This window comes from Gambusia affinis, linkage group LG11 (genome assembly GCF_019740435.1).
Source record: "Gambusia affinis linkage group LG11, SWU_Gaff_1.0, whole genome shotgun sequence".
In the NCBI taxonomy this organism is placed as follows: domain Eukaryota; kingdom Metazoa; phylum Chordata; class Actinopteri; order Cyprinodontiformes; family Poeciliidae; genus Gambusia; species Gambusia affinis.
In genome coordinates this window covers 1078208-1101198 of record NC_057878.1, presented here as the reverse complement: position 1 = coordinate 1101198, position 22991 = coordinate 1078208, and the positions used below count along the sequence as shown (strand labels likewise).

General features: G+C 37.1%; 1 protein-coding gene across 1 annotated transcript in view; it reads right to left on the bottom strand.

Moving 5' to 3' along the window:
* Positions 1 to 22991, bottom strand: part of LOC122840202 (contactin-associated protein-like 5) — a 177804-nt gene that overhangs the window by 30178 nt on the left and 124635 nt on the right. Inside the window, exons 14-18 of the mRNA XM_044132441.1 lie at positions 18903 to 19059; positions 15267 to 15394; positions 12732 to 12902; positions 11812 to 12030; positions 2554 to 2793 (exon numbers count right to left, since the gene is read on the bottom strand). Coding sequence (XP_043988376.1) covers positions 2554 to 2793; positions 11812 to 12030; positions 12732 to 12902; positions 15267 to 15394; positions 18903 to 19059 — 915 coding nt within the window. The remainder of the gene's footprint in view (positions 1 to 2553; positions 2794 to 11811; positions 12031 to 12731; positions 12903 to 15266; positions 15395 to 18902; positions 19060 to 22991) is intronic.

Below are 22991 nucleotides of genomic sequence, written 5' to 3'. Positions count from 1 at the left end.
CATTAAAGTCTATTCTTTGAGCTAAAGGGAGCCAGTGGAGAGACTTTAAAACTGGTGTTATGTGCTCTATCTTCCTGGTTTTAGTGAGAACACGAGCAGCAGCATTCTGGATCAGCTGTAGCTGTTTGATTGATTTGTTGGACAGACCTGTGAAGACGCCGTTACAATAATCAATACGACTGAAGATAAACGCATGGATGAGTTTCTCTAGATCTGGCTGAGACATTAGTCCTTTAATCCTGGAAATGTTCTTCAGGTGATAGAAGGCCGTCTTTGTGACTGTCTTTACGTGGCTCTGAATGTTCAGGTCAGAGTCCATCACTACTCCCAGGTTTCTGGCCTGATCACTGGTTTTTAGTTGTAATAACTGAAGCTGTGCACTCTAGATCGTTCCTCTTTAGGCCCAAAAATAATAACTTCAGTTTTGTTTTTGTTCAGCTGGAGGAAGTATATTAGTTAATATACTATATAACTAATTAAATATTAGTTAGTTCGATGTAAAGTAAATAAAAAATAGTTCAGTTATGACACAGTAGTACTGTCATGGATTATTAAAAAAACAACAACAATATTTTCATAAACCCAAGGGCAACTGTGGCTACAATCCAGTAGCTTGCCATTATCATGATGATAATATTTATTTCAGTATAAATCATCTTGGAGTGTCTTCAAAAGCACTACATAATTCTGATATAATTTAATTTCACGTTTAAATTAGTACTGTCAATCCATTAAAAAATGTAATCAGATTAACCACACTGGTGCTGTGATTAATCACAGTTAATTGCTGTGCCTAACTTTGCAAGCTTGAAATACAAGTAAGCACACAGCTGTGCAAGCCCCTCCTCCTTCATTCCAACCAATTCAAATTCAAACAATTATCAATTTTTATTTTGTAGCAGAAATCAGGTAATGTAGTCTCCATGTACGCTACAGCAACTAAGGTAAATTTACTCCACTACACATACAAACAAGTAATACCAAACTTGTTAAGAGGCCAACTGATAGATGAAACACAGCTCATTTTCTAGTTCTTGTTACCCCACCCCTTTATGATGTCATCCTGGGTGATTTTCAGCCCCTGAATCAGATTGCTTATGAAGGCCATATCAAAATCCACCACTGTATGAACATTTTCTAAAAATGTTTCATGGTCACAAACCAAACATGTAATGTAAAATTAACTTTTTATTAATAATAGTAATATTAACAGATTGAATAGCATGCCTAAAGTGTTAACACTGACAACCCTAGTTTAAAATATCTGTAATCTAAAAATATCTGTGTAGTTTAGTAATTATTTTACAGATGCAGAAAAGTATTAGTCTAGCAGTCATTCATATCTGGCTTCCTGTAACCAGCTATCACAGTATTTCACCAGCATTTCAGATGATTGCTGTAAGGACAGAAAGGAAGGAAAAACTGAAATTTGATCAAAGATGGATGTATTATTCCCAATGCAACACAATGGTGTGATACAATAGTGAGGTAACAGAAAGACTCAAACAACTCTCTCCCCAATGCGACTCTCTAGATTACCAGGAGGGCTCCCAATGCATCCCAATGCATCCCAATGCATCCCAATGCATCCCAATGCATCCCAATGCATCCCAATGCATCCCAATGCATCCCAATGCATCCCAACAGGAAAACCATTGGTCATTTATAATTAAGATTTTTAAACTTTACTATATTTTGTTTAGAAATTTTAATTTAAATAAAGAAAAAAAATAGTAAGAAATTCTGGAAAATATGAAAAAAAAGCCATCCAATATTCTACATATCAAAATAAGTTTTCAAAGTGTACTAATCAGATTTCTGTATCTGTAACTTCCTTCTTCTGGTTTGTGTGAATGTCTGATCTTTAGTATATTCACAAAGACATTTAAAAGCATCATATCTTAGTGTTTTGGCATGTATTTCCTAAAGAAAATGTAAAGTTTTGGGCTAAAATTGTTCATACCCCAAGCCTGTTTTTTGTTTTGTTTTTTGTTTTTTTTACAAAATTGAAACTCTCTTTGATGCCATCGCCCTGATCTTCTGCTCCCTCCAAAAGGAGAGAGAATAAGGCTCTAATTTACTTCTTTTTATGACTCTGTATCATAAAAATGGAGGTAGAAGCAGGTTTTTGAACAAATCTGAAGCTCCTGCTGTTTTCAGATCTCGGTTCACAAGCAGCAGCAAACAGCGGAACGGTGCAGAGTGGTTCGCCACAGCTTCAGGCGGAGTTTTCATGTGTGTTCTCACAGAGTGTTCACTTTGTTTCTTTGTCACTTGGTCAGATTGCAGGTTGCTCAGCCTACTCCTCTCCAGTCTGTGCAGGCAGTGCCCATACCGCAGGAGATAATTTGTTCTAATGCATTTTAAATGCCTTCACACTCTGCAGTAGGGACAGGTATTAATTGTCTCTTGCATTGCTCGTATTCCTATTGGTTCTCTGTAATGGAATAACCTTGACAGTGATTGATTTTCTGTTTGCTACAATCAACCTTAATTGATTAAAAGAATTACACTGTGTATCTTTTGTTTACACACTCACAGAGTGGGACTCACCTTGGTTGCAGGTGGCTCCTCCATATGCAGACTGTGAGCAGTCGCAGATGTAACCGTTGCTCTTCTCGATGCAGCGGCCTCGGTTGTGACAAAGATTGCTGGAGCCACTGCAGTACCCTGGACAGCCAGAACTCACCCCAGGGGTCATCTTAGCCCTCTCCTCCAGGTCAAAGGTCATGCCATTGACCATAAGAGACCTGATGCAGCCCAAGAAGCCTCTCTGCTGGGATGCTGTTCCCCCTGAAAACATATTACAATTTAGATGAAAACTAATTCTGCAGTAACTTTACAGCTTTGGCTATTTATAAAGCTGCCATACCATAAACAACCAGTATGAATCTAGAGAAATGTTTTAGGTATTTAAGGATAAAAACCTCATCTAGACTAATGGTACAAACTATTTGCCTTCATCAGTTTTAGAGAGAAACTCAAGCTGTACTTCTTCAATCCAGGTTTTCCCTTCCAGAGATGGAAGACTGATGACTTTGGATGGAAAATAAATCATACAGTTGTGAGAGTAATTTATCTGAGAGAGGGAAAAAAAAATCACAAACCTAAAGGCATAATCTCCTTTCACAATCCCTTAAGGCTGATAAATGAAGCTTGTTAAATGCTGTATTGTTTCAGATGAAGAGAAGCTCTGCCTGTATTTGCTGGATGCATTCATTATACATTCCCTGATCTGAATTCAAACTCTTTCAAGTAGAGTCCTACCTACCAGTGTTACAGGTTGTGTTGCAGTGTGTCTGTGCTGTTTTTAGTGCTATTAACCCTTCTCGCCGCTTAGGTCCCTGTAGCAGGATTCTTATTACTGCATGACCCACAGTTGTCATTTTTCACAGGCTGAATGGATAAAAAGGCTTCTGATACTACTGAGAGACAAATGGATGTTTTGTTTCATTTCTCTTGCATCAAATCTACGGTGTTTGATGCAACTGTTGAGAATTTTTAGAACGTTTAAGTCTCATCAGTTTCAGTGACTTGTATAAACCTTTTGTCCTCTTCATCACCATTTTTAGTGTAGAAACACATTAAAAAATAACATGTACTTTCATAGACTATTATAAATTTGTTAAAAATTCAGTGATGGTTAACAAGATATGCGTTTATCCAAAAATATGGATAATGCCATTTTGGGAATAGAATTTTAGGTTGGGTGCAGACCCAACCTAAAATTTGTGAGCTTGACAGTTAAAGCCCCACAAAAACAAATAAAGAAAAAAGAAACATAACAAAGAAAAAATGTCCCAGGTTTCTGCGCCACTTCTCATGAATAAGTTTTGGAGCAGCTGTTGGGGTCAGCAGCTGCATGTAAAGACTGGTAAAGCGTATTATAGACTTGCTTACTGACCTAATGTCAAGGACTGCCTGCACCTCCTTCTTTTCTGATTATTCATTTTTAAATAAATTATTGTAAATTTTATGGATCTGTTTTGAAACTCTGTCCACAATCCCTGCTGTAATTTATTTGGCACACCACTCGGGTGCCACACAGGGGTAAAGCACAACTTAGTCTTTGACGAGTCACAAGTTCAAGTCCCAGCCTGATGACATTTACTCCATGTCTTCCCCTGCTCTCATTACCCACTTTCCTGTCGATTCACTGTCGAAATAAAGGCCACTAGAGCTAATAAAACCTTAAAAAAATATGCCTTTGACTTGTATTAGTGAAAACACAACCTTTAAAGATTAAAATATTACATCCATCTATTTTAGTACATCTAAAAAATAGAAGATCGCATTAAGATGCAATATTTCTTGCTAGTTGTCTCAAAAGATGAAAGCCATTTTGTTTAGAAATAAATAGACAGAGTAAAATATTTCAACCTTTTTTATGCAATTTTATGATTATGGCTTACGTAAATTATACCCACACTTTTATGTCTATTTGTTTCTGTTTAAAGCAACTCCAGTCTAATTTTCTTTAATTGTGCTTCTAAATCACAAATAGCCCTAAATGTTATTAATGCATGGACATTTGAAATATAAGAACAACTTTAATGACTCAAAATGCTCAAGTAGACATGTTGATGGCTTTGTCGTGGCCAGCCACATTCACCAAACAGCACCACTCTTCTCATTAGGATGAACAAAGAAAACAACAAGTGTTTGCATTGTATTGTCACTAATATTTTAATTTCAGGTTGCATCATATATTAAGATGTGTTATCGTGGTGCAATTTCTGGCTATGTTGTCCGTGACTGTTTGTTAAATGGGCTTGGTGGTCCTCGCCCTGAGAAAGTTTGAGAAACACTTCTTTAGACCTATCAAAGAGAGATGTTTTATACACAAATGTCAGACTTCTGAAAAATTGTCTCCCTATGCACTCAGTACTTGGTTGGCTTCCTCTTAGATGAATTACTGCAATAACGCATCATGGCATGGAGGCAACCAGCCTGTGGTTCTGATGAGGTATGATGGAAGCCCGGACTGCTTTGACAGCTGCCTTCAGGTCATTTGCCTTGTTGGGTTTGGTGTCTCTCATCTTCGAGAGAATGGGCTTGACAACAACCCACAGATATTCTAAGATATTCAGCTGCCAAGTCCTGCTGGAAAATAAAATCAACATCTCCATCCAGGGTCTCAGCAGAAACAAGCATGGAGTGCTCAAGCATGTCCTGATAGACGGCTGCACTGACGGTAGACTTCAGAAAACCTGGTGGACCAGAACCGGCAGATGACATGGCACCAGAACCGGCAGATGACATGGCACCCCAAACCTTTTTCACAGTATTTAAATTTTATGAAACATTACATTTTGGGTTTTCTTAATCTATAAGCTATAAACATCAAAATACAATAAACAAAGGCTTGGAATATGTGACCTTATGTGTGATGACTCTATATAATATTTGAGCTTCACTTTCAGAGATGACTGGCAAGAAAGACTGCACTTTTACACAATATTCACATTTTAGTGTACCTGCTGATTCTTATGAGTCATGTGTGAGTGAGGAGGGCGGTGCCTATTGCTATTAGTCACAAGGTGAAAGGTGGGGTAAACCCTGCACAGGTCCATCACATGGCAGAACATTACATCAGTCCAATACACTAGCAATTTTGATACAGACATGTTGGCTCAATCATAATTAGGTTTACTTCCTGCCTCAAACTTTTTACTTTCAACACCTACATTTAATCTGACAATCAAGCTGAGTAGGAATGGAATTTAATGATTATGACTGCATATAATAGAATCCCCACTTTATTCTGGTTTGTTTGTAATATTAATTTTGTACCTTTTCCACACCAAATGAATAACTTTGTGCTAGGTTCATCACAGCTGTCAGGGACTCTGGAATGATCTGGAAGGCGACTCGCAGTGTAGAACATTTGAGTCCACGCTCTGTTAACAGAAAACTCGGGGCATTGACCTGCTGCCTGGGATTCTTTTGGGCTCTTGCAAAAACTGATGAAGCCAGTTTATTTGTTTGTTCATTTTCCTTGACGCCACTCGTTTTATTCACCATCACTTCTGTATTCTGAACCATGTCTGAGACAGTCTGAGCTGGCATCCCAAGGGGACTGTAGAGCTACACCACCAGCCTTCCTGGTTTGCGTTCCACATATCTCCTTAGTCTTTTCATATTTACCACCACACACATGAAGTAGCTATTTAGCTAGCATTCAGTTTGTTTGATTAGCCATGAAATAAATCTCCGATGCTTTACATTACTTCCAGGTTGTGTTTGCACTATCTTCCATATCAAAAAACACATATCAAAATACAAGTGCAAAAATATTGCAAGATCAATGGCTCTGTGCACTATAACTTTGTTTTCTTAGATAAAAATGAAATGGCCTCTTTGTGCTTTATGGAAATGATCTTTAAGACTCACAGAGGACTGTCACCTGTATCTGTCCTTTCACTTATTTAGTAAATTATTTTAAAAGTAAATGAGCTATGAGATGCTTGGGCAGCTTTCCTATATTGAGATTTTATTAAAAAGAAAGAAAATGATTTTTATGACATCTTATAAGAGAGTCACTTAAATAGGACACATTTAAATGTCAAAGGAGACAACTGTAGCAGATATGTGACAAATCAATGACAATAGCCATGCATTTTAACTAGTGGAGTAATGAAAAATAAAAAGAAACGATAAAACAAATTAGATTTTGTGAAATTGGTATATTATTACAAGCCTCTTGTTTCCCACCGCACCCATACAGATGAAAGGAGCTACGTCTTTCTGAGACACATGAGGAGTACAGAAAGTCAGCCACCTTGCTTTTTGTTTCTCTCTTACTTACATAGATCATGTCTCAAATATCAGAGCCATGGAACATCATTATCAATTTTATATCCTTTTAATAAAGGGGGAGGGGACACCTGAATTATACAGCCTGTTTGGGGGCCACATAAAACCAGAAGGGATTGCCAGGACCTAATCAGATGTGGATGTGACCTTGAACATTTATAGTACAGAAGAATTCACAGCTAAAACAAAACACACCTAGCACGAGGTGTATTGACTTACACCTACTCTAACTTTAATATCTAATTACTCATCTAAATAAAATCCAATATTGCATTTTCCAACAAATTTGATATTTACATATTTATAGTTCCATGCTATTATAATTTTAAATGTATTTTAGTCTCTAAATGTATATTTTTGGGAGGCTTTTGAATGTATAATGTAAAATTATTTTCTCCTAGTACACTGTAAATGCAAACGTCCCTCCAGTGTCCCCTGACAGGACAGGGGGGAGGACAGGGGGGAAGACACGCGGCAAACGTCGAAGGGTCAGGAATCGAACCTACGACAGTCGCACCGAGAACCCAAGGCCTCTAAATGTGGGCCGCGCCACCACAGCACGCCCCAAGCAAACATGTTTTTAATTATAAATTAAATACATTGTTTTATCATCTAATTGCTATCAACACTCACTTTTACTAAGTTACTTGGACTTTGTGGATGAAAAGTCTCAACAACTCACTCTACTTACTCTGAATTCATTTATAAAAAGTAAGTTTTTGACAATTGTGCTTTTCCTTCTGTGTTGGAACATACTTTGATTCAATACCGCTTGCATGCAAGGACAAATGGTTTATTTGAGGATTCTTTTACTTTGCTGGAACCATTCATTTATCTCATCTGACTCATAATAAAGAGATAATTTCTATGAACAGGACCACATTCACATACAGCAGCAGAACATCAGAACAAGTCTCCATTTTATCTTAAGCTAGTCTACAATTAACTAACTTAATGTTTGTTTTTTTGGGGGGGCATTAATACAATTAATTGCATTTAGTTCTACAAGCAAAAGTCCCATTGTGTTTCTGGTATTCCTGTGACTCTGATGCACAAGCAGCACCTGCAGACCACAATGATGGTTGACAGTGAATTTATCTTTATTGTATTATTAATTTTATCAGGAAATATTTTTTGGATATATTATGTATCTTGAATATGTGACATAATTGGTAATTCTGTGAAGTGGAAGATTGGGGTGCTGAGGTGACACAGGTATAAAGGACAACCAATGTATGGAGGCCTTAGTCCTTGACAAATGTTGCACAATATTAAGGCATTTATACAACAAATTAAAGAGAAAATGTGTAACATAATCTAACTGCTTTTAATCAAAATCTGAAGCTTTTTAAAACATCAGCGATCCTTCATAACTGTAGTTGGCCTATGTGTCATATCTGAGGTTTGACTTGGTTTTAGATTTTGTTCCTTTTTTCTTTAGTTCAGTTCTTAGTGTTTCTAGTTATGTTTATTTATTCACAATTTTTTGCTACTTTAGTTTTATTAGGTTTCCCCAGTGGCTGCTTCTGTAGAACAGGCTCTAGGGTTCCAGGCTACACTCTGAGCTCCACAGTGCTCTCCAGTCTCTAGAGCTCTGAGGGGCTCAAGCATGACCCGCCTCAGCTGCCAAGCCTCTACATGGGTCCAAGACATACCTCAGTCTTAAGGGGGAAATTTTAAGGCCAGCTACCAAGTGCTAAGCTCTCCTGGTGCTCTCAAGCTCCATGTCTGGTGTTTCAACCCTGTGGACACCAAACTCGGCCTCCAAATCCCCTTCCTTGGTCCCTTCAGCCTCACAATCAACCTACAGATCCAGGGTTCTTGCTCTTCCGTCGCCGGCCCCCAGATTCTCAACCAAAACTAGAGTTCTTAACCTTTTACACCCTAAGCGAGCCGAGGTCACATGGCAGCTGGACCCACCGGTGGGTCTGTCGGGTTCTAGAGGTTAAAAAGCATCATAAACTCTAGTTTTGTTTCTTTTCTCTCTCTGTCTGTCTCTCTCTCTGAATGATAAGAAAAGCAGCCTAACCAGAATAATTTAATTCACTTCCAAATAATCTTTCTGAAGTTCTTATTCAAATTCAAATTCAAAAATCCTAATAGCTTTATCTCACTAATAGTCTGTATTTTACTTGCAATGTTTGTCCTAACTGTTGTGGTTTTGACTTACAGATTTGTTGTTGTCATTCTTCTAAAAGCTCATCTTTCTCAGTTGCAGCAGCTGTTGCTAGTAAAACACAATCTGTCCACTGTTCATCAGCAGCAACAAACAGCAGATGGACAAAGTCAGAGACTAGCTGCAGTGCGTATTACTAAATGCTGGAAGGCAGTTGGATGGCTTCTTTTTTCTGTTGTACTTATCATTAATTATATAGCCAGAGACACTGATTGAGTAGAATACCAGGAACTTCACCCAAACACTGGGTCGGCCTTCATCGGGTTTCTTCGGTCCATCCTCAGTGTGGCAGACTTTGCTGATGAGTCTCAAACTCTAAAACCTCTGATTTATTGTTTCTTTCTCCAGGTTGGAGCAATAACTGAACTTTTTCTTCTTCTCTCCTACATCCTGTTTGACCTCCAGCATCACACCTGATACTTATTACATTCACCTCTCTGAGCTATTTTGTGCGCTTAAATACTTTATGCATACCTTGATGTATTGCATTGAAATAGGTTAATTTGTAACAAAGACACCACAGTTCCAGGGTCATAGAGGTTAATGGAAGCCAACATTTTCTCATTTCCAACTTCTCAAATGCTGACACTTAACGCATGTAGAGCACCCTTGAAGTCTGTTTTAGTGGTCTGTAAGACTCTTTTTAACACACAGAGTATTCTACTTAAGACAATCGGAGGAGGGGAGGCTGGCTGAGGGGATTCCTGCAGGAAAACAAAATTATATATACGGTTTTTGCTGCCGTGCTGAGGGTTACCTGAACTAAGTTTTACCTGTAAGTTTTAGGAAAAAAAAAAAGGTGAAAAGGAGATTTGCTGTAATTCTCTGTAGTTAGCCTTTAGTTGCATAGACACATCTGTAACATGACCTGGATGATTTTAATATTTTTCTTAATCTTCTGTAGATTTAGGCTGCTTTTGAAAAATTATTAATTAATTTAAATAACATATTTAAATTGTTGTTGACAAATGGATGGTCATTTGAAAAATAGATGTTATGTGGGTCTAGATGACAGAAAATCTAGGTAATTTTGGGAACAATCTTGTCACCTTCCTGAAGTAATCAGTGCAATAACTAATTGCATGCATGCATGCTCGTATGTCTGAATTATTTATTCATTTGTTTTTACTACTGACAGTACATCTCAATAACAAAAATAAGTTGAAATAACTTCAACTTAAGAAAAAAATGTGCTAGCTCTTGGTTTTAAGGGCATTTGTGGCAAGCATGTTGGCAAGAGGTTGAAGGTCAGACACTTCCAGTTTACAGTGGTAGGTAGCAAAAGGTATCAATGTAGCGGCTAGCAACATGCAGTAATAACTTGAAAGCAAAATCTGTAACATTTGTGTCCGCCACAATATATATATATTTCTGCTTTTTTCTTTAATTATGTCAGTTTGGTTCTCCATATTATAGCAGCTACAGCGTGCCACTGAAAATGTAAAGTAACACCGAGAACAAATGAAGAACATCTCAAAACTACTTCCATTCCGCTTTTCCTCACTGTGTCAGCTTTACTCTATAAGCAGTCCCATTGCCATGGCAGCCAACAGATAACAGCTCAACAAACCCACAGAGCAGAGATTATGTTCAAGTGTATTAAGAGGAAAAAAACACCAAAATACACAAAAACATTTCCCACACAAAAAGTAGGTAAGAGCCCCTAACCAGAACATTCAGCCCATCACATTATTATGTTTTCAGTCTTGATGTTTATATTGTGATCATTAGTAATCGTCTGAACACAGCAGTGGTTGATTAGCTCATGTAAACACTGGCTCTTCTGATTGTGTGTCAGAGTGTAGGTGAGTGGATCACCTTACTCTAGTGCTAACTGAATCGAAACACACCAAACTGCACAGCACTTGTCTCAGTGTTGACAATATGTAGAAAACATTCAATCTCTTTTCCAGAATTTTTGCATGATTGTGTCATTTTTCCAACCACCAATATAAAGATGCAGTAGCAATGGCAAATGAGTGTTAGCAATAAGTCTAACCATTAAGGAATGGAGATTTAATGCTCTAAGTCAGACAGTACGTGTAGCCATCAGTTTCACTTTCAGTTTACTGCAGCCAACAAGCCAGGGGGACTGAAACGCCTCCATGAGTTTAATTATTCTTTACCATGTGATCATTGCTCCTGATATTGTCAAATTTTCTAAAATAAATGACGACTACTACTCTGAACTTTACAACTTTGTGGAGCAAGCTATTTTGTCCCCTTGCTGCACCACATGACAATCGACAAATATTTTCCCTAAACATCAGCTGATGTACAACTCTTTCTGAAAAAAGCTAACCCACCTTTAGTGAGAGTGTATAAATTGTTTCTGGCTGTTTTTTTTATCTTCTCTAATAATAATAATAATAATAATAATAATAATAATAATAATAATAATAATAATAATAATAATAATAATAATAATAATAATAATAATAATAGTAATACATTTTATTTGTAGGCGCCTTTCTTGACACTCAAGATCACCATATAATTTAACATAAAAACAAATACTGAAAAGTTGAAATACATAGTAAAAAATAATCATCAATCTCAATCAATAAACATCATTTGTAATGCAAAAAAAAACTTGAAAAGTGACTTTAAACCAGTACACCGTAATTAGCTGTTAGCATCAGTTCCTGATAATGTTCTAAAGGAGAACATTTTCATGTCACAAAACACAGCTAGACTAAAACTAAATGTTCAGCTGAATGTCTGAAGCCTACAAAATAAGAATGCTGATACTTTTAGCCATTCACACAATGCTTTTCCCCAATGTAGCAATAAAAAAATCAGTTTGATGGAAAGCCTACCCACAAACAGCTGGCTGCTGAGCCGGAGGCGGAGGTGTCCATCAGCTGGAGCCTGCAGGAGGCGAAGGGGCAGCTGGTCAACCTGCAGGGAGGCCTCCTTCACATTCCGCTCTGCCCTCACATAGTGCCATTGTCTGTCATTCAGAGGGAGGTGGGACTTTACGGACAGGACTGCCGGACCGTTGCCCACATCAAAGGAGAAAGTCACCACTGTTGGAGCTGGGAGACACACAGTCAGATCAGACTGAATGTAATATGAGGTTTTATATGTTCTCTTCCATCCTGCCTTTCTGATGCAACGTGATACAATGCTGCTGAAAACTTGATGACCCGCATACATTTACGAAGGGGCTTAGCTGACAGCTTGTCAATATTTTACAATGTGTCTGATGCTGCAGCAATACATAATGACTCCAAATATCCACACAACATCCCTCTCAGGTTTGAGAACAAAACAGATGATAATAATAGGAGGTCCATAGTTACCTCAGTGCACTGTCTATGGTTTTGAGCTCAACACATCTGCTGTCTTCTAACTTGTGTTTGCACATTTCTACCGTTGAGCTCAAACCTTTTGTGTAAGCATATAATTTCATTGAATTTTTTGTTGCAATAAATCTGAAAGAGTTTTTTTCATTTTATTTCCACTTTCCCTGTCAGACGAATTCATTAAGCTTTTATATGTGCATGACAGCAAGCTATTGCTGTTGACTGTGCCACTGGGATTACATCATGCTGTGCAAACCTGACAGGCTGCGTCTCTGGGAAATTGAACTGTCAACTACAGTACTCCCCAGGAAGAGCAAAGTATACTGCTGATGGCTTTTGTGGCCATTCTTTACATGTGGACACTCTGGCATGCAGGCTGATGTCTCATGATGTACTGCATCACTCTCATTGTGGTGTAAGCATTCACTCACAGCTCAGCTCCACCCTGATGAAGTCCTTCAGGCCCTGGTTCTCCAGAAACACTCCTGAGGGAGAGCTGGTCTTGAAGTAAAAGGAGATATCTGAGGCTAACTCCGCCTGCAGGGTGGGGAAGTACAGGTAGGAGGACTCCTGGTAGAAAGACGCTGCGTTCCATATAGACTCTGGAAGAAGAAAGAGAAGTGGAACAATGAGATGAAACGAGAGTCCAAATGAATGAATGAATGAATGAATCAATCAATCAATCAATCAATCAATCAATCAATCAATCAATCAATCAATCAATTCATCCATTCATGAACATATGATATGTAAGTCATTTTGCAACACTCACACTTTGGTACACACACTTAGCCGAGGTCAACTTCCTGTCACTTATTAGCTTGTCTGTATGTCAAATCACATTTCCGGTGGGTTTAATTTTATGTCAATAATCTTTAAAACATGGACGGTGAATAAAAGTTTGAAATTACTGAAGGGGTTTTACAGTATATTTGTCAAACAATAATAAATGAGTATGTAGAAACAAACCATATATTGTACATTAACATCTGCACATGTACTCGCCTGCTGTGCAATTAACCAGAACTACTAACTGCCTGGCAGATAAATGATTTTAATACGTCCACAGCGGGATGCAGGCACACCATACTGACCCTAGTTCCAACAAACATCCTCCTTATCCTTCTAGTAAAATAAATAAATAAATGTTTGTCTGCTTATTTTGCTGCTTATGCAGGCAGCTGAAATTTCAAACTAATTCCAAGGAGATTTTGGAGCAGCAGTGTGTTAGTCCGTTGAGATGTAAAATATATTTAACTGTGGATACAGATGTTTCAGCAGGGTCCAATTCATGGCTGTAGTAGTTACTAGGTAGCTCCTTATTTTAGATTTGTGGCCTGTACATTAAAATGTCAGGAAACTGTCACTCTGAGATAAGCGCTAATAAATCTGAAGCCAGGATTATGTTAGAAGCATGCTGACAGTTACAGAGATTGCATAATTTAACTGTAATTTTCTCACAGACGTTAGTCCTACTAGTAGAGGTCTCTGTGTGTGTATATTTGGTGTATAGATAAAATTGAACTTTAGAGATAATCTACAATATATTTAAATATGTGTTCAGTTCTTGTTTTTATTCACTCCATTTGTGTGCCGTATTATTACTCTTGTAAACAAACCAAGTTAAATGCGATTAAATGATTGCGATTCATCCTGGTGGCAGAAGTGGGTAAAGTATCCACAATGACTACTCAAGGAAGAGCAGCACTAACATTTTTACTCAGAAAAAAGTAAAAGTAGTTATCCAAAAATACTTCACAGTAAAAAAGTACAAACTTCTCCCTTGAGCCGTGCTCAGCCAAAGAAAAGACTTCTTTATCATTTGGTTCCATCAGTGCTCACTGAGCAAACCACCTTCCATCTCAAACTTCTAAAAGAACAAGTCCTGATCAGCTCATTAAATATGTTCAGGTGATCCTGTGCATATTATTTATATGCAACATGTTCTATTTTCAAATAATACTTAATGGAAAATATATATATAAAAACAACAGATTGAGAATTTTTTTTATTTTTATTGCAAAGACAAGTATTTTTCCAAACCTAAATTTTGATTCCAGCAGCATATATTCTAAGAGCTTCAGCAGAAGGCAACTGCTTTTCTTGTTGCCTTCTATGTAAACATTGTTGTGTCCTGGATGACTGAGAATCCACACCAGCGTTTTATAAAATCTGTGACAGGATAATGTTTACCTCTGTTTTCCATCAGCTCATTTTTAGAGTGTTTCAGAAATGAGAAGACCAGCTGTCGAAGGTTTACAAGTAAAATATTTTCAGGATTTAAGCAGCTGAACAGTTTGTGGGATTTTAATTTTTAACATAATGCTCCAGATGTTTTCCCTGAGTGACAGATGTGGAATGCAGGCAGGTCAGTTTTTAAGACACAGCCATGCTGTTGTAATCCGTGGAAAATGTGGTTTGTCTTTTGGACATAAGAAGACACTTTATACATTCTCCGGTTTGCTGCATATGCTACTTATATATCCTTCCATATTAGCACACACAGACCTGACTTTGTAGCGTAGCTTCCTGTTCAGTGAACTGAGTTCACTGAAAACTATCCAGCGTTATGTTCTTGAACTAGGAGATTTTTAATCTTTGGTTTTAAAGCAGTAGTGAGACACAGAATTAAGAGTGTACTAAGCCCTTCATGGAACTGCATAACCCATGAGCGGACGTGGTTGGATAACAGTACACTTAGAAAACCTCCTTTAGTGTCAAGATAGGCCACAATAAAATTGTGATTATATATATATATATATATATATCAGAAGGCATTCAGATGGTATACTCCTCTGTCTGTTGTTAGATTTGCGCAATGGCAGAAGGACTCTTAACTCTTTATCCACTGACAAACACAAAAGCACGAGTCTGAGAGACGTGGTCTGAACATTGTTTGTCTCAAATCTGCCTCCATCTGCAACCAAATCTGGCACGGCAGCTGCAGCGCCGAGGTGATCACCTACTGTCTCCATAACAACGCAGAGAGCCGACATGGTAGACAGCCTGCGATCCAGTCCTGTTGGTGTCTCCGATCACAATCTGACTCACTGGAAGGTGGTCTTTGTAGGAGAGGATGCCTGTGTCATTAGTCCTGAGACAGACAGGGAAACAAAGGAAATACTAGCTCAACAATGTCTTCAGGGACTGTCATCTGTTTTCAACACTCATAGAATGTAGAGTCTATAGTTAAAGAAATGAATTTTTCATAATGTAAACAAGTGCCAGTGAAAATATGAGCAGTTGGGATCAGGGAAGCTTTGAAGAGGATTACCCTGCTGTAAACAACAGCTCCGACTGCCCAGCGCCTTAAATTAACCTTTCACTCCAATCAACACAGAAATAATTATTCACTTCCATTCCTTCATGACATAATGAATGCAATTCATAAATATAATGCATTATATCTGACTTGTGCTGTAATTAATTATTTTAAAGGAAACGCTGTCAAATGAAAATGTTAATGAATTTTCTCATATCAAAAGACTAAATGAGCTGCTACAAGTGATGAGAGGAGATGACCCAAATGTGGCATGCCATGGGTACCTTTCCAGAAAGAAAATGCAAATGTTCAGTGGGTGTGGGGAAACATGGCTGCTTTTACTGTGATATTTGTTGAGCTAGTTACCACTTAAATGCCTAATTAGCCAAATGGTGAAAGTTTCACTGATTCATTTTTTTTTTTTCTGGGCAGCAGTTCATGACCACACCACATACAGAAAGAGAGAGAGATTTATCTTTCCACTCTTTCATTTTTCTGTTTCCTGTTTGCTAATGTGCTTTTTAGAACTGCTACCAAGCTCAGTCTGTGGAACATCACAAAACGCTTCATTTGGATGTTGATTTTGATTACTAGAACAACATCACATATCCAAAAGAGTCAATATGAAGGTCATTATTAAGCTTATATTTTTTATTTTGCTAGTCTGTACTGTGATTCAGTATAGTCTCGTTCACTTAAGATATACAAAATATGTAGTTTCAACACACTTTACAAGACAAACAGATCCAATTCATATCGCGATGAATTGGATATAGAATATAAATAGAATATATATAGAAATATATAATATAATCATGTAAATCTAAGAACAATATGATAAAAAATATTCTGCCCTATCTAATTAAAAAATTAAGGCAACTATTTGCATAATTTATTCATGTTTATCAAGCAAGACTGTTCTTTGTTTAAGGTACTTATTTCATTACATGAAAAAGAAAATTCAAGTAAAATTAATTTAATTTTGTCAAGTAGATTAAGCAAAACTGAACTTTGTATGAATTATTAGACTTTTTTAATGTACTAAATGAAATTTGCAAATACACTGTAAAATGTTATTAATCAACAACCAAAGCCATTTTTTTAAAGTAGAAACTACTCGAATAAAATACTTTATTGAAATAGCTCCTGACTCTTGTTTTTTGTTTGTTTCACTGCTTAAACTTTGACAGAAAACATGGAAAGCAGTGATAGTTTGTTCACTTTTCAGTAGAACAAACACAAAGCAGGGTGGTCATGAAAATGAGCACACAACTCTCTCATGCTGCGGTTTCATGTAAGCAATAGTAAATACTAAACTAGCCAATAAGTGCTCTACTGCTCTGATTCTGCTTGACCTCTGATGATAGAGGTCAGAGGTCAACTAGTTGATTACTGTAGTCCTTTAGACCTTTTACCTTTCATTAATGTCTTCAAAGCCAAAGCAGCACAAACAAAAAAATTAGCTGCACAAAGCAGCACAAACGTGATACCAATTTTGTCTGATTAGAAGAAGGTGGGGATGCCACCTTCTCTCAGGTAAAGTCAATATATGTCTATTTAATCATTTGTGCTTGTTATTGTATTTATTGACTTTGAAGTACTGTTTTGTCTTGTTGTACTGCAGCTATGTCCCTTCTTCTAAGACACATTTCTCCCAAGGGAGACACATAAATGATCTTGTCTTATCATGGATTTTCTTGGACTGTCCAGCTAGAAATTGGTCACAAAACAGAAGACCAAGCCAACCTGACCTTGGATACAGCAGGGAGGGTGAAGGTTCCCACCCTCTCACTGTCCTGTCAGACCTGCAGGTCATGAGAGACCATAAGGAACAGGACGTTTTTTGCCAAGAAGAGTTTTCCCATCCCCAAAAATAAACTCTCCAACAACTACCTCACAACACTTTAGGATGGAAGTTAGAGTGGGCATTACTGAATGTTAAACTTTACGGTGTGTACACTTTAGACGAGGATCATCTTGGTTTGATCAGGTTTCATTCTTGTTATTTGATTATAAACAGTATTATTTTATTAGAAATGACTCCCCACAACAACTAACCACGAGCAAAGGAAAAGGTTTTGCATCAGAATAATGAAAACAATTCTGCCAGAATATGACTATTAGCACATCTGTAAACATATTCCAATCGTACACATAGGCAGTTCCAATATAATACAGTCAAGCAGAGATGATCATATAAACCAATATGTAAGGGAGGATGTGTGTAATGTAGCCCAGCTGTTTGCGTCCATTCATTAACAGCAAACTTTTCCTGAGCCAGCATGGTGAACCTTCAATGCTGCAACACCAGACTGGTTTTCACTGTAGCAGCTGCTCAGTTTGTTCTGTCTGCGACTCTGTTTTTATCTTGTCCCAGTCTATTGTGCTAGGGCTGGCATAGTTTTAGATCAGCCAAATAGCTATCATGATACTTTATTTGAAATATGGTTCAGGGTAATGTCAACAAACTGGGATACCACTGAACAGGAAAGGAAGACATTCTTTGCTTTTTAGAGACTTTTTCTGAGCTGTTTGAAAATGTCATGATGTTAAGGGAAATGTGTAGATCTAAAGAAACAGCCAAACAAACACATTTCCAAACAAAAAACTGTGATAATTTACCGGTCAGCTTAAAAAACAAAACAAAACAAAAAAAAAAAACATAAAGTAATTAAACAAGAAGAAAACTCAAACCAAAGATGTTGTTTTAGAGAGGCTGTTGTCAAATTCCTGTGTTAAATATAATGGACCATGACATAAAATATGAGTTGATTATCATGTTTAGAATGAGAATTATATATTAGTAATTATGGAAGTTAATAAATAAATTCATTGAGAATCTGATAAATAGATAATGAACCATATCAGTGAAAGATGCTGTTCACAGAGCCTCCTTTCTCTGCTCCAATTTATTTACATAAATCCCAGTTATCAGAATTGTATGAACATAACAGTGCTGCAGCCAGAAGCCACTGGGAGACACAGTTCTGTTCCTTCATAAAGAATAGTCTAGTGTTACTGTGTTAAACATGACAAAGAGACACTGCAGCTTTTTCCCTGTCACTTAGTGAATTCTCCCAGCTTTGATCATAGTGGCCATTTACACACAGCCATACTGTTTTATTCAGTTAGGATAATTTGCAAGAGAAACAAGACTGGAGCCATGGATTGTAAAAAAGAAAGTCACCACATGTTTCCTTTCTGAGAGGGTGAGACCTGCATTTAGGAAATATTTTTTGTGTCTGACATGAGAGAATAAAATAATAGATTTAATTGGAAATCTATTAGAAAAGACCAACAGGAGATTTTATTCTGCAAATATTAAATGTAGTGTGCATACCATGAGTCTGTGTCAGCGTCACAGTTGCAGAAGTAATTCATGTCCATGCAGTTCTCCTCCAGGCTGCAGGAGCACTGCTGCACTCCAGGCAGGAAGCCCCCCCAGTAACTCCTTTTGTCTCCCTGGCGATCCAGCCACCAGGACAGCGGGCTTCCATCTGCAGCACAAACACAGCCAAAGGAATGTTTGAGGTTATCACAAAAAATATCACACATTTCCAAGGAAATAGTGTGATTAATTAAAGTGTTCAATATTGGTTTGGTTCTGAAAACCATTAATACTTTCTTTTGCTGCAATTAATGCTATGACTATCATGCAATAATCTATGAAAGAGGACTAGGGTCACAGAAGAAAAAAAAAAGAATTCTCATTTTAATTTCAGAATTTTGACTATTTATTTTATAATTCTGACATTTCTTATAATTCAGAATTCTGACTTTAAAGCAGATGAGCACCAGAGAGGAACCAGAATCAATGTCCAAGATGCTAGTTGAGTAGGAGAACAACAAACATTCTGGAGGAATAATAACAAAATAATAAAAAAACTTCCATATTTGGTGACATAGGTCACAACATTTATCCACTTTTAACATTAACTAAAAACATCAATGATCCTAAAACCTCTTCTTTGGCTTTTAAAATGATGTAACTGTCTTTGTTTTTTAACCTCAATACATCTTTGCTAATATATCTGCAAAAAGAGGCAGCTTCATGTTGTTTCAATTAAAAATCAACATTATTTAATTGAAATACACACAGTACCTAAAAAAGGTATTCACGCCCTTGGATGATTTACCCTTTTATTAATTTTACAAATTAATCTTGAGTAAAAAAATTAGGCTTTTTTGACCAAAAAACTGCCAAAAAGTTAATGTCAGAGTGAAACCTGATTTCTATTAAATGACAATTAAAAGAAAATATGTAACATAATCAAGTAACTGCATAATTATTCACCCACTTTTGATAAATAACAGATTGTTTCATAGTGCAAAATAGATTTTGGATTTCAAATTCAAATATGTTGCTTTTTTGGAGGCTTTTATGGGATGGGTCATTTTTGACCAACAGGACAAGGGCAGTAAACAGAATGTTAAGATCTTACAAGAGGTAAAACTTTCCATTTTAATAAAGCTGCTAGTTAGACCGGTTCTGGTTATTCTGTGCTATTCCAGTAGTTATGCTGCCATAGGCTTATGCTGCTGGGGGACAAACTTATGCTCATCCTGCTACTTTCTCCTTCTACTCTTAAATTATGCATCATCTGCAATTATGGCTCACATCAACTTTGCTCTCCCTGTTGTTTCTTTCCACAGAGAATCCTTTTGGCCTGGTGTTCTACTTAAATGTGACACTCTCCTATAGTGGGCATAGTCTGAGCTATTACAGCCAACAGCTTCCTGTTTACTTCAGTTTGACGACACACTTGAACCAGGTGTCTCTCCTAGAGACAACTATTGAAGGAGTTATTCCTACTATATGTACTCTTTGTCTTTCTACAAATTGTATGCTTAAGTTTTTCTCTCTTAGATTAACCCCCTCCCCCCTCCCATCGAGCCACAACTGCTATTAATGCTTTTTTCCCCCCGCTGACATCAAAAGTACCTTGTGATCAGTGAATCTGTTTTTTTTTTATTTTTATTTTTTTTTATGTGTGTGTGTGTGTTCTGTCTTGAATCAGTTCAGTTCTTGTGGAAGTTTCTTCCTCTTAGGGAAAGTTCTCCTCTCCACGGTTGCCATATGCATGGTCAGCATTGATTGTGAATATGTATGTATGATTGGATTAAATTCTCTTTTCTGTAAAGTGCCTGGAGAAAATACTGATAGGGAATTGGTACTAAATAAATTAACTCAACTGAAGTGAATTTATATCAAAACTATTTGTGGCAGTTTTGTAAATGTCATTAGAAAAGAAAAGTTCCACTAGATAGTAGAACATATCAAGTCTGATAGATTGTATAGATGTGTTTTTATAAATTCTAAAACAATTAATAAAACTGGAACAATCTTTATTTTTTATGTTTTTATGAGTTTCAAAAATTTCTTCAGCCCTGCCTTCTACTATAATTGTTAAAATTTAACTAATTTCTACATAGAGATGTTACTTTTAAATCCAGCCTAACACAAACCACATGTACGTTTTGACTCAAACGTTATGATACATGTTAGTTTACCATAAGAAACATATAAGATTTCTTAAGTATAATCTGTTAGTTTTATGAGTGTCTCCATCAGTGATCTCGTAAATCAAATCAAATCAAACTTTATTTGTATAGCACATTTCAGCAGCAAGGCATTTCAAAGTGCTTTACATCAAATCAAACACAAAAAATACAATGCAACATAGAATCAACAATAAAAACAATATCAAGTCAAATTCAGTCAATAAATTTGCAGTTGATTACGTTTCGAATACAACTCTAAACAGGTGGGTTTTTAGTTGAGATTTAAAGGAAGCCAGTGTTTCAGCTGTTTTACAGTTTTCTGGAAGTTTGTTCCAGATTTTTGGTGCATAGACGCTAAATGCCGCTTCTCCTCATTTGGTTCTGGTTCTGGGGACGCAGAGCAGAGCCAGAACCAGAAGACCTGAGAAGTCTGGAAGGTTGATACAACAGCAGCAGATCTTTAATGTGTTGTGGTGCTAAACCATTCAGTGATTTATAAACTAACAACAGTATTTTAAAGTCTATTCTTTGAGCTACAGGCATCCTGAATCTACATCCTGGACATGTCGCATTTCATTTAGGGACAAAAAGATCTTAAATACAATTTTTTATTTTATCTATACAACAGTGTTACCACACACACAGCATGAATCGACATAAAAACACAAACATTTCTCAGCAGATATGTGAAACTGAACTACCTTTCCATAATTTTATCTATTAACCAAATGAGCCATTTCCCTCAACTCCCAGCCAATTGACAGTAAAGCTTCACCTGTGCTATTAAATCATAACGTATCACGCTTACTTGTGTGTTAGGGGGTCCAGCTTCAATCATCCCTCACACAATGTGACCCTGTATTGCAAAGAGGCCAGCCAGCAGCGAGAGGCCCATTAAGCTGCATGTCACAATACATAACCAGGTGTCACCCGCTGCAGTGCCCACCTCCTGCAGATATTACAGCTCCATTAGGCAAAGCTTTTGTATGGGTGCACACGTCATGGAAGAGTCAGAGGCTCCAAATATTTTTCTATCTCTGAGTTGCTTTTTGAGGTCTATATCAGAAGCAAAGTAGAGACTCAAATCTAGAGCTACCGCAGTAACTCTGGTTAATCAGCAGCATTTGCATCACAAAGCCCCCAGCCCCCAACCCCTGCCTTTGCAAACACATGTTCTTCTGTTTGATTCCAAACAAAATTCAAACCTCGGACAGATCTGCAAATAAGAAAAGGCAACAATCAATAGTTCCTGTAGGGCAGGTCGACCTCTTGCTCAAATTGGCTCATATTGACACAGCTTATTCTCATCAAGAAGGCAAATGCTTCTTCCTGTTTCACTGATGCATGATGCCTCACAGGCAGCATCAACATTCAGCACAACCACAGCACCAACGAGGTGAGAATACACAGCACAAGAGAGGCTCTTATTCTGGAAAGCCAATGACAAACAAACATTGCCTTCTTCTTCATTTTACCTGGACCAGAATCTTAGCTGCTTGAAAATGGCAATACACTCAAACATAGGCATGTTCAGAGACCAGCAGAAGAAATAGTTTATTTCAGAAATATGTACTAAAGGAACTGCTGGATGGTGAGACTAACGTCACCCTCCTGCTGCGTGACCCCATTTTCTGCAGAGATGCTGTGACTACAAGCAGCTTTCTAAACACGCTTACTTCATTCACCCCAGACAATGGACAACACACCAACTAAACAAATTTTCACAATCCAGTCAATTCAATTAGTAAAAAAAAAATAAAAAAATAAAAAAAAAATAAGAATCTTAAGATTTATTTTAAGATTCTTTAAGTTTTTAGGTCAAGAGATATTTTAAAATATTCAATTTCACCAAATTTTTCAAATGAACTTACTTAACCAAATTATTTTAATTGTAACTAATTATTAAGATGATGTGCTAAAATTATTT